The 13,155-nt window shown below is 36.1% G+C and overlaps 1 protein-coding gene across 1 annotated transcript in view; it reads right to left on the bottom strand.

The window, feature by feature from the left end:
* POU6F2 (POU class 6 homeobox 2) overlaps nt 1-13,155 on the bottom strand; it is a 331,945-nt gene that overhangs the window by 251,898 nt on the left and 66,892 nt on the right. The window contains exon 2 of the mRNA XM_017734610.1: nt 8,140-8,311. Within this exon, the coding sequence (XP_017590099.1) occupies nt 8,140-8,311 (172 nt within the window). The remainder of the gene's footprint in view (nt 1-8,139; nt 8,312-13,155) is intronic.

Genomic DNA, 13,155 nt, shown 5'->3' with positions numbered 1-13,155 from the left:
TAGTTTTGAAAGAAGGAATCTAATGATAGACTGCTGTAGAAAATGCTGTTCTTAATGCAAAAAAGTCTTTATTACTTACTTGTGTAACATTCAAATCTTCAGTGTAACATGAAATTGGTTTAGGACTCTTGAGTTTTTTTATTGTTTTAAAATAATGGATGTCATATTTCAGTCACACTGGCTGTTAATTTATATATATTACAAATATATGTATGTATTTAACTTTTGTAATCACTTTCAAGTAGTGTGATTACTCTGTTTTGTGAAACATAGCATTTCTTTAAGATGACTTCGAACTGTTCAGAAATTAAAATGATGGTTTACCTTTCTGAAAAAAAGAAAAAAGGACATCTGAGAAGAAAAACAAAACTCTCACTTTCCCAACAACCCTTCTTGTGTATTCTAAAATAAAAATAGAAATCCAAATTTCTTCTAGGCATAGACAAGCAGTAGTTTAGTGTTAAAAAACATGCTTTAGAGTGCAGGGGTGTGCATTGTCCATTGATTTGGTAGATATAGATATACCTGAAATCTAGAGAACAAACCCAGTTTTAGTCTCTCTGAAAATGGCAGATTCTACTTAGCCGAACAGAATGAGGTACTATTCTTCTCTAGATGACCTCTGCTTTCAAAGTAAAAGGGCTTCTGAGAGCATCAAAGCAGTATCACAACATAAAACAGGACATGTCACAATACAAATCTTCCTTTATTTCATACTGATATTGACTTTGATTTTTAGATGGTGGAAAAAGAGAAAAGTAAGACTTCATGTTAAAAAACATCAAGCCATTTACATGAAAAAATAATATTCCTGTTGAAACCTACAAATTACGACACAATTTTATTCTGGTTTTGTCCCTGTTTAGCATTAATTTTCTCATTTCATCATTTGAATGTAGCTGCTACCTCTGACTTTGTACAAAATTATTTTGTAACTCGTAAAACAATGTTATTTTGTTAGTACTAATGGTAGTACTAGTGGTAGTCATGTAAAAAGTCAGAAAATAAACCATTAGTGGAAGAAACCTTAATATATTGAATATACAATTAAATCAAAGTATAAAAAGCTGATGTTCCCACCCTTTGACCATCTCTCCCTTTAAAAAGGGACCACAAATGATGGATCCAACAGAAGAAACCGTTTCAGAAGGAAAAAGAATTAAAACAAAGAATAACCTACAAATGACAGAAGGAACAAAACCCAGGAAGACAACACAAGGAAAACCAAGTGCTACACAGGATATTAAAGAGCAAAATGATCCGCAGGAGAATGGAAACTGTTACTATGAGCTTCCTACAGCTACCTCTGCCTTTGGATATTTTTAAAAAATTTATTAATCTGACAGCAGGAAACTTTATACAGATTGCCCCCTGACAGGGTGCCAGTTTGGTGTAAGCACTTGCTGCCTCTTTGTTTAGCATAAGGAAATCAAGAGAGGTGTTAAGTGGTGCCATGTGTACATTTGGACAAATCTAACTTTGTCTCCATCTGCCTCACCTGCACATTCCCACGAAGAACTTGATTAATCACGTGAAGTCCAATAGAAACATACAATTCTCCTTCCATTTTACATTTGCTTCCTTTTCAAATGTGCAAGTGTCTGATCTATTATTAATCTACTGGCAAGGATCTCAATCAAAGAATCTAACAGTTCTTTCACAAATTACCTGTTTACTCTGTAGTAGCCAGAAAGTCCCCTTTGAAACAGCCAGCCATTTATGTTGCTTTTAAACAAGTTTGTTGCTATTTTTATAAATTCTAAGACAGAGAGAAGAAAGATTAATTAAAAATGAACCATTTGTCGTTCAGTCATACCAATTACATACTAGGATTTAATTTTTTTTTTCCTTCCCTCTCTAATGTTAGTTGTTCTGTGTATAAATACAGAAAGTCAGACTTCAAGCCACATTTAAGAAATACATAGCATACACTTAAAAAAACCCCAACACTATTAACTTAGACTCAAGCCACCTTTTGCTTTTTCTTTGCTTTTTTTTTAAATAGGCTGTCTTTGTCACAATTCAGGGACAGCTACAAGAGTCCTTTTTATTTCCATACAAGCAGGAGCATTTATTAGTGGGGCTGCAACACCTGTCCTTCATCAGCCCAATACTGCTTTCATCAAAGGTTAAGGGACTAAAACTCTGGTCTCCTCAGAGTTGGAATATATGTGCTAGCACCAATACCACCACTGCCTGAGCTACCTGAAGTACCTTCAGGTATGGATCTTCCATATTACCATTGCATCATGCTTTGTGTTTAAATAGTCATAACATCTGTTTAGGTTTTAATGGACATTTAGTCCCCATTCACAAGTGCAAGCCCCACTGACAGAGTAAGAACTCTGCCAAGAAATCAGACAACGGCATTACTCAGAGTAATTCAAGTCCCTAACTGTTTGCAAATGCCTATTTAAAAATGCTCGGGTCAAATATATCCTTCAGAAGTAACAATCAATCACATAGCCAGATCTCTGGGTTCTTTAAGAGCTTACTCATTATTTAAGCAAGACATCACTACATTTTAGAAAATGGATTTACAAGCCTGTATGATGACTCAGTCCTGTAAACATGCCACCCATTAATATTTCTCATACAGTCTTTGCAATTAAATAGGGTTCCTAATCCACAGATTATTTGCTTTAAGGAAAGTATCACACATTCAAGCACTAGCAGGATCAGTCCTATGCCATGGATAACTGATAGCATCTAAGAACAAAGCATTCACAACCTGGAAATTACTGAATAAAATTATGTGAAGAGACAAGAATCTTTATAAGCAGGTCAAACATATTTCAAATGTTATGTCTGCACCATCTAAAAGAAGGCTCTGATTTTAATACAGAGACTGTTTGGGCCATGAACCTCCCCATCAGAATAGAAATATTCACTAGAGCTTCAAAATGCATCAAGAGCAACAAATACACATTGCTTTCTTCCATTGAAATTACCAAACCTTAGCAAAGTGTTCCTGACGGGCAGAGATCTTATAGGCCTTTAAAATTTGAGGATATAACCAAACCACTGAGAATCATCCTTAAATACACTGATGAAAGGAAAGCTCATAGTCTGAAGGCCCCCACAGGCTAGATATACTGTTAAGGATGATAATGTGAGCTTCCTCACAGCAACCTGGCAATGACCTCTGCTCTGACCTGCAGAGACCACTGTCTCAAGAGGTAAAAGACAATTTAGTCCTTTATCCTTTGTAACTGAAATTATTCCAAAAAAAAAAAAAAAATATATATATATAAATAACATATGTTTCTTTAAAGAGTAATACAAGGGATCTACGAGCAAAACATAATCAACTAGAAACAACTTCTACCTTATTTCTCTGCAGCATTTATATGTATGGTTATATATAAGTATGCACACAGTTCTGAAACACAGGTAACAACATGGGAAAGGAAAATAAAATTCCAAAGCCAATGCAGAGGTTTGAAAATAAAATCTTGTTTATTTAAATGTGTGCAGATTCATTTAACTCCCATATCTCCACTCCATGTTTCAAGCATACACAGCATTATGAAAAGATCAAAAGCCCACTAATGAACCAAAGAAAATCACAGTCATCAGATCCAGCACAAGAAACTTAAGATTTAATTCCACTGGAACAAAACCTTGCCAGCAAAAAAAAAAAAAAAAGGTTAGCAATCAATTTTTTTTCTGTCCTGCAATAATTAAATAGGAAACACTTGTGCTCCACAATTATAGGCTTGGTATTGCCCTCGCTATGTACTTACAGCTTTATTTATTTTTTGGTTTGCAGAACTAAAGACTGAATCTCAAATAATAACTTTTTTTTATACAGTAAAATTACCTTAATATGAAAGTGCATGCACTCCCAGCTTTTTTTTACCATCATCTAATTATGTCACAAATTGCCTTCAATTAAGCATTAATTAAGGACTGGATCTAACTCCAGGAAAACCAGCCTAAGTCCACAGGGGGTTTTGATGCTTGGATCAGTCACTTCGTTCTTGGGATTTTTACTGTACTGAGAATTTTATATATGAAATACCCCTGGTGTCTGTACCAACTTTTGAATCTCACCAGTTTATTACACAGCTAAACATCAAGGGTTCTTCTTTTCTTCTAAGATTTTTTTCAGAGCAACACTTCATAACTTATACTAGAATTGTTTGAAAATATAGTAAAAAATGACAGCTAGGATTAGTTAAGTTAGGATCAAATCCCAATGTGTTTATTCAAGTGAAACTGCTACTTAACATTAACAAAAGCTTTCTCTAGTAAGAGTGGTGGCATTTAGCCTGAGCTACTATTTTGAAGCATATTGCAGAGTAAGACAAGTTGATCTGAAAATGACACTGCCAGAAAAGTCAAGAGCTATACTCAGTTTCTATGTTACTTAATTACATTCTGTGGTTAAAGCAGGAGATATTACTTCACAAATATTTTTAAAAGTAAATAACTCACCACAAGATCTCTTACAAAGCAACTTCACCTCGTACTGTGCAGCAAAACTGAGATTTCTGTATCCAAAACACTGCAGCTGTGCCAGCCCACATTTCAAAACTGTATTTTTGAGGTAATGAGTTTCAGGGTCATTAGTAACAGAGTCCTTTACCAACATTTTGCACCTAATTTTTGACCACTTTTTCTACTCTTTTCTGGTTCCATATGACTTCAGTATCAAAAGTCTTTTGCATGCAGGTATGCAAATTCAAAAAAGTCCACTGGTATAAAAGCACAAGTAGAGGATTACAGACTCCTGGACTATGGGACAGCATTTTCTATCAAAAAGAAACAAATTTTAAAAATTTAAAAAAAAAAAAAACAAAATCACCACCACCAGGAGAAAACAAGCCAGCAAACAACAATAAGGCACAACCCCTCTAATCACAGCTGCTCCTGTCATTACTCACAGGGAACAGCTGCACCACAGTGACAAAGTGCATCTTCCCAGACACCTGTACACCAGTTTCAGATGGAAGCTATTTCAGATTGTCAGGAACTTATCCCTACTTAATGCTGGTATTTCTGAGACTCAAAATGCTGCAGCATTCATCTGTTTGGTCACCGATAGCAAAGCACCCATACAAGAAACAAAAGTTTAGTGCATCTCTTAAAAAATAAGCACCATTAATTGTGCTCCTGCCCTTTCCTCACTGGCAGCAGGGACTGTTACTGAAGAGGTACCATTTTGACAGGTAACAAAAAACAAATACCCACTGTTTCTATGGCATGCAGTGAAATACCAAAACAAGGAAATTTGAGAATAAGGAGGTGGATTTTAGGAAAAGGTACAGGTGAGCAAGGCAGGCCTTTGCAGAAATAAACTCATCCATCAAAAGAAGCTAAGCAGAAAGTGTCCGGTAAAAGAAAAGAAGCTCTTCGCATCTCATCAGTCAACTCTATTCATCTATATGAAAATAAGACTCATGAAGTATTGCTAACAACAAGACACACAAATGCTGGTCATTCATTCCACCTAAATCAGTACATGATTTTCACAAATCCTTAAAAAAATGAAAAGCAGCAGTGTAGAAAAACTTTGTTCTCTAGGGATCCGTCTCCTCTCAACTTTCTAAAATGCTCCTCCCTCACCTGCTTAACAGATTTGGGAAAATTTTCACACAGCATGTATTAAATGTATATTTTAAAAAGATATTTATTATCACTGATTACATGAAAGAAGGTTGAAGGAGAAAGTTGTCATTCTCTACGCCAACACCTGTCAATAAGTTCACAACAATTTAACTTCAGACACTGCAAAGGAAAGTACAAAGTATGCATTCCTAACATGCTATTCATAACATTAAACAAAGAGAAAAAACTATAGGGTGGTGATGTTCAATAAGTTCACAACAATTTAACTTCAGACACTGCAAAGGAAAGTACAAAGTATGCATTCCTAACATGCTATTCATAACATTAAACAAAGAGTAAAAACTATAGGGTGGTGATGTTCAATATTTATGTATCAGAGCTTTAAACGCAACTACACTTAATAATTTTTAGTGTTTACTGAAAATCTACCTTAAGGGATGCATCTGTGACATAACATCTAATCATCTTTATTTTACATTTGGTCAGTTTGATCCTCAAACGTATCAAAATTGCCCCATTATAATTTACTTTTTTATTATCAAAGTTACTAAAATTAGTTGACAAGAGCTGTTGCTAATAGATCTGTAGCATGTGTCATAATTGTAACAAAACCTCAATAAATGGTACATAAGTTCATACTGAGGCAGTTGGACTATTTCACCTACTTTTGTTTACTTGGGAACATCTTTTCAGCAGTGTAAGGATCAGGCTAGCAAACATCTTATGCTGACCAATAGAAAAAGCACAGTATATGAATTTTTAGCTTTTTCACTAGTGCTTTTAGTGAGATAAATTATATTTTCAGCTCAGAAGGAGACAAGATATGGTTACACGTCATTTCTATATCACATACGACAACTCTAATGAAAGTGTCTGTGTATTTCACTACCACTGTAGAACATCCAAATGACAACGGCTCAAAAAATATCCTGCCTTTTATTAGAAGACTTGCCTGATCTAAAAACAAACAGACAGACATTTCACTATCCTCAAATAAAAGTTCATTTTTTGCTTTGTATATGCCTTGCTCTATTTAATAGATACACCCTAAACATTTGAGCAAATAAAACATATAAACACAGCAGAAGATATTTATCTTACGCTAGATAACTAATAGCCCTTTGAATTTTACACATTATAATTCTTTCCTGGATGAAATGGGCTAAAATAATTATTATATGCTTTTTGAACATTCAAACTGCTAATGGAAATTATGCTTTCCATGGAAACAAAGATTAATAAAAGGGTGCTTAAAAATGGATGTGATATTCAGTAACGGACATTACTGCAATACAGAAATTAAATTTGGGGGGGGTTTCATTATTATTTTTTCTGTATCTGTAGTGAAGTTATTTAGTAAAACATTCTGTGCTGTATCTTTCAGTAATGTGTAAGGAATATTATAATATAAAATTGCATGTGTTCTTTTGTTTTTAAAAAAATCTTGCAGCTCTTATTGTAGGTGGAATACTGAAATCTGACCACTGCTACAGATTTCCTTAGAGATTATAAAATCAAAAAGTTGAATCTTGGAAAATGGGCTCTCACCCTCTCTCCCTTAAAGCTGCATTCCCTTTGAACAAGACCTTTTTCCCTTTGACTTCTACCTACAGAATAATGAAAAATAGGTAAATGGTCCATTTTTATTACGGTTTGTCTCAGGTCACAAATAGAAATAATTAAAAGGGACTTCTTCAGGAGTGCAGTCCCTCTAAACCCAAAATGTCACAATGTACCATACAGTGCTGCTACAGCTCAGACACCTATCAACATCTATCACTCAAGCACGCGCCTCAACAGCTCTGCTCCCTTTTCTGATTAGAGATCAGAGTTGCTTGAGTTGGCTTACAGGGTGTCATCCATTTGAATGACAGATGTCTGTGTTGGAGTGCCACTCTCACTGCTTTTGTTTTGATTGTGAAATGTTACACATATCTGGCCCAATTTAGACTATTCCAAAATGAATAAAAATCCAAAAGGTAATTTCTCTTTCCACAGGCTTGACGAGAAATATTTCATTTCTAATTTAAATTCCAAAAACATTAGCTCCACGTGCAATACCCTTGCTAGGCTTTGTTTACTCAGTATGAAGCGTTTTCTGTAAGAATCTTGCAGTTCTCTTCAGCCAGATTTATTTTTACCATTAAAAAAATTATAACTTTTCAGTTTAATCAAGCCTCAAAAAAACCTGGTAGCATGTGCAACACACCAGCACCTACCACAATAATTGTTAAAGTACTCCAAGAAAATTATAAACACACAGACACACACATTATTTTATGTTAGAGTCCATGGTTCTGAAAAAACTATTACACATTTGCAACTTGCAGTAAATACGTTCTTTGTTAACAAAAGTTTTCAGCACTGATCCTGTCATTCTGGTAACCAGTTGCAATGAGAGCAGAGGACTGTGTGCCTGCATGCTCCAAGCTACTCTTCCCTACTTACAAGAAAATTGAGAAAAAAAAAAAAGAAAAAGGAAAAAAAAAAAGAAAAAAGAACAGGGGGAGATTGCTCTTCCGGACAACATGGTAGCAGTGAAATGAAATACCTAGACAGACTTACCGAAGAGCTTGCTGGGAGTGTCCTCGCTGTCATTTGATTCCACAGGCGCAAGCAAGGGCTCATTCAGCTCGTTGTCTGAAGTAGCTGCCTTGTCCTCACCTCTCAACTCTGCATTCATTTCACTCCGCAGTGACAGCAAGGGCTTACTGACTTGTCCAGCTATCATTGGATCCTAGGATGGGGGGAAAAAAAGAGTGAGGGGGAAAAAAAGTGGCAGCTTTGGTGTGCGTATACTCTCTCTTCCACTCCCTCTCTCTCACACACACACACACATACACACACACACTCTCTCTCTCTCTCTTATCTCTGGCTGCTCCTGCTGTTATTGCTGGCTGCAGTCAAGTGAAGAGCTATTACAGATCCAATGAGTTTTCCATTACTCCCCACCCTATTAAAGCTCAACTAGCATGTGGAGAGATTCAGGATGCTTTGGAGAAAAACTTCTATGAAAGCAACATAACCAACACAGCTTTAATTGTGGGATGTGCTTTTTTTGTGTGTATGTTTTTACACCTCACCCTGTCCTTAGCATAGTAAGAAAAGAAATTCCTATATGCTCTGATACCCCAGAAGAGGACCCCCCTGTGAGTGCTCCATAGTGATTTAAAGAGGCATCCTCAGCTGTACAACATTAACAAAATCAAATACACAGTTTCTAGCATTACAGCATTTCTATGAAAATACACAGCATCAAATAGCCATTTCGTTACATACTTTTAACAGAAATACTGTTTTCTTCTAATTGCTCCTGCCGTTGGGATACTATGCTCCAAAAGTCCATAAAGACACAAGCACACATTTTTCTTTTGAAAATAAAAAACACAGAAACCATTTTCTAAAAGATAAAATTAGGGAAGATACTTACACATACAGTTTGCAATTATTCTTGTGTTTGCAACATTATATCCCCCACAAAAGATTACACACATATATACACATCTAAATTTTTTCTTGATTATTAGAATCTGTTTTATCTTCTGCTCATTGAGGACGTTTGGGTGGCAGGCATTATTTCCAAGCACACTGGTTACTCCGTTTGCAAACTAATAAGCATAATATCATGACAGCACAGAAAGCAGAATTAAAAAAAAAAAACAAAAAAAAGAAAAAGTGACCTTGTTGCTCTCTCTAGCAGCTATTTATTGCAAAGTTCATGCCTAAATGGCTGTTATGCAGAGAACAGGTGACCAGCGAGCAAGTAGGTTGGCTAGCATGTTCCCTCTGTCCCGTCCTCACATTGGTCGATGTTTGCCTATGGGTTTTTTAATGTATTCATGTCTGAAAAGTGAATTTGATATGACACATGATAATCTATGAAAATGTTAATCAATACAAATAGTTTAAGCTGTCATCAAATGCACTTCTTTAGTCAATACTCATAGTGCCGAAAACAATGTCACTGTCACCAGGGCTTAATTTGCACAGCACTTAAATATTGGACTCTATGCATCAATGCACTCCTCTTCAAATACTGTAGGTAAACACATTTTCTCCCTATTTAAGGCTGAAGCACTCAGCACGCATTTAGTTGAGCCGAATCCTCCCTTTTGAATACCTTGATAGGTCCACTGGAGGGCAAAATTAATACTTAATTGAATCTCACAGTCATCAAAATAATCAATACTTTTTTATTATTTATTCTTTACAGTCTGTTGACTGTTTCAAACCTCTGAGGGAATGGTGGAAAGGATTCATGGCTTTGAAACACTGTCATTTAACAAGGTAATTTTCAGTGGGGCATTAGGGGTTGTGAAACATATAATAAAACAAAAATGGTGGCTTATAATAGGAAGAAAGAAAAGAATTATATTTCTGCCATCTAACAAAACAGGATAAATAAAAAAAGCAAGTGCAAGCAGGAGCGGGAGAAAGGAGGGGGAGAGGGAAAGAAAGACTGGCTTTTGAAGGGTTTTATCATATCAAGAGCAGAGCTGAGCTTTCATAACGCTGACATTTCTCATTCTGACAATCCTAAACAAGTGGAAAGGATGAGATCGCAGATATCATCTTTCATCACATTCCCCAGCTTAAGAACCAACATGACAGCTTCTCTCCCCTTTACACTGTTAATTACTAAATAAAATACTGCTCTCTGTCAGCATTAGATTATTGCAGATAGCAACCACAAACATTACTCCATTGTTTTGTTTTGCCTTTTTTTAAACTGGTGATACCTACCTTGAACTCTTCAGAAAATAAATTAGGCTTGTGTCTACATATTGTAAATATATGAAACATAATCAATTTAATCAATGTGGTCAATCCATGTTATTGTCAGGCTAAATTGTTGGCAATTTATTAACATTTCATTTACTGTATTTATTAGGCAGCAACAATCTGAACATTTCTTAGAGGTTTCTGGAGAGGAAACAGAAACCAACAGATTTCTTTTGCAGACACTGTGAAAAAACTCTGGCTTGTTTTGCCTCATACTCATATTGCTCTATGGACAGTCATTTACTGAGGCAAAAAATTTGTTTGCTTTCATATACTAAATAATGTATTTTAGCGGATTTTGCAGCTAAAGTTCATTGTGAACACAAACAGCATTGTTTCAGTCTGTGCTGCTTCTCTTAGTTTCAGCTATTCAAAACTAACCTCAAGATTTGTTACTAACATCCATAACAAATGTGAATGAGGACAAAATTTGACCCTTTTCATCAAAGTAGTTTGGGGAGGGAAGTAATCATGTCCACAGAGAAAAACTCCTGATCTGAGGACTAACAGCAATTTAATGGATTAATGGAATCTGTAGGATTCTAGATTAAGTCTAAGTTGCCACATTCTGAAGTTGAATATATGAAAAGTGGTAGGAAGAATAATGTGGGAAATGTGACAGCACTGGGAAAAATGTCAGCCCTTCGATGACAGTGAATTCACAGCAACTTCAACAGAGCCAGGATTTTATTTGTTATGTATATCAATAATTCGGCCTCATCTGGAGTACTTTGTTCATTTCTGGTGAGCCCATCTAAAAAAGATACATCAGAAAAAGGTACAGTAAGAATGATGAACTGATCGAAAGGACTGAGTGCTTATGGAAGAGTGTGACTAGGAATAAGCATGATCAAAGGATACAAGATAATAAACAGCAGAGAGAAAATGTAGATCAGAAACTATTCACCCTAACTCATCTGAGGAGAAAAGGTGTCTCCACTGAAATGGGAAAAAGTCATAAATCTAATAATAATAAATTATACTTTTCCAAACAGTAGGTGGTGGAAAACCTGTGGAACTCATTGCTGCAAGGTATCACTGAGACCTGAACCGCAGTAAACATCAACACAGTCACTCGCATGGCTGGGCATACTCTTAGCAGTGAATTTAAAACAGCTTTGCAAACACACAGGCAGGACTATAAAAAGTGAAATAACACAAATTGCTGCCCCCTCCCTCAGACAGCATAAGAACCTGTAGTTAACCCCCAGGGTAGCTCTCTCTGTCAGGGGGTAAATGAACGACAACTTTCTCTGTAAGCAAACAGATTAGATACTGTCCAAATTTCTAGTCTACATGAAGACTAAATAAATCACTTAAACGATGGGTTAAGGAAAGGTTTGTTTCCTTGAAAAACATATAAAAAATTGGACATTTTTAAACTTCAGGTTATCTCCAGGCCTTCAATTGCTTTCTGTGCTTAAAAACATGTCTGTTCTGCAGTGAATTATGCATGATTAAAAACTACTGGTTTTGCAAAACACATAATAAATTGTAATTCCAGTGCACAGCAAGTGGCCTAGTCTACAAAATCCCTTAGTGATCAAAGGGGTGCTCCTATATTTCCTAATGGCCTCCCTAAAAAAAATTCGGGAGTAGTTGCTATGACAGCAGGCCCAGCAGCCTTCTCTTCTGCCCACCTACAAGTCCATCCCAGAAAGGACCCATGGCATTGGAGAGGATGCACTGAGGCAAAGAATTACATATGCATCTTTAGTAGGTAATACGGTCAGGATCTGTTCTTCTGCACTGGATGTCTGTGGGCTTGACACTCAGCATTTGCTTTCTGGAAGGTGCTATAGGTCAGATTACACTTTGCGCTGTAACACAGGCTCTCCTGTTCACTGACAGCCACACAAAAGTTTCAGCTTTTCATATGCAAAATTGAAAAGTCTAAGAATGCATAAAACCAGCAAGATGAACTTTGTCAAAAGGGTTTAAATGCTTTAAGTAAGAGGCAAGGGCATATAATGCTTCAGAATTTCAGACTTCTAGTTATGAGAGAACTAAGGAATCACAATCCCCTTATTCAAAATATAACGGTATATACCACACATGTAGTGACAAATTATACACACATCTCTTGCAGATACTCACATAACTTGTCATCTATTTCTTGTCCAACTAGCAGTAGTACTTCCAGACTTGCCTGTTTCCTATGAGATTTCCCTGACAGCTTTGTGCTGCAAGTGGTCCTCCCTGCTGTGTGTCTCCCTTAAGGGGTGGGTTATACCTCCTGTAATTCACTTACAGTATCTGCTACACCAATCTTCAGCTCTACGACTCCCTGATGGCTTAAACTGGCTGTTGGGCTTAATTCAATAGTAAAAGTCCTGTGGATTTGCAAATGCAAATTACAGTTGTGGTAACACACCCTCTTCTAAAAGCTAAAACCTTTACCTTTTTCTTAACTCTACGAAGTACAGGAGAACATTTATCAACGTGTTAAAAGCTTTGCCTTTGCACTTTAAGGGTAAAGGTGCAGTTTCTAAGCAAAACTATTTAGTAATCAAAGACAGCTTTTAAAAGAAACTGTGTAGGGTTTGTGTCAAACATGCCCTAGGCAGAAGTCTAAAAATGAATTACTTTCTTCTTTAATGTAGGACTTGGGTGATAATAGAGCTTTATAAAGGCTTCATGTACTGATTTAGCCACTGGTCTAAATTTTGTACTTACTGCACCATAAACATTGTTGCTCTGAATGTAATTACTTTCTAAATTCTAGTTCAAAGTAAGATTTTTTATTTTGCCCTTAGTTTGAAGTTAATTTGCACAGACTTTTTTCCCCCCTAACTTAGA

Source organism: Corvus brachyrhynchos, unplaced genomic scaffold (genome assembly GCF_000691975.1).
Source record: "Corvus brachyrhynchos isolate BGI_N302 unplaced genomic scaffold, ASM69197v1 scaffold94, whole genome shotgun sequence".
NCBI classification, from domain to species: domain Eukaryota; kingdom Metazoa; phylum Chordata; class Aves; order Passeriformes; family Corvidae; genus Corvus; species Corvus brachyrhynchos.
This window is presented reverse-complemented; position numbering and strand designations above follow the sequence as displayed.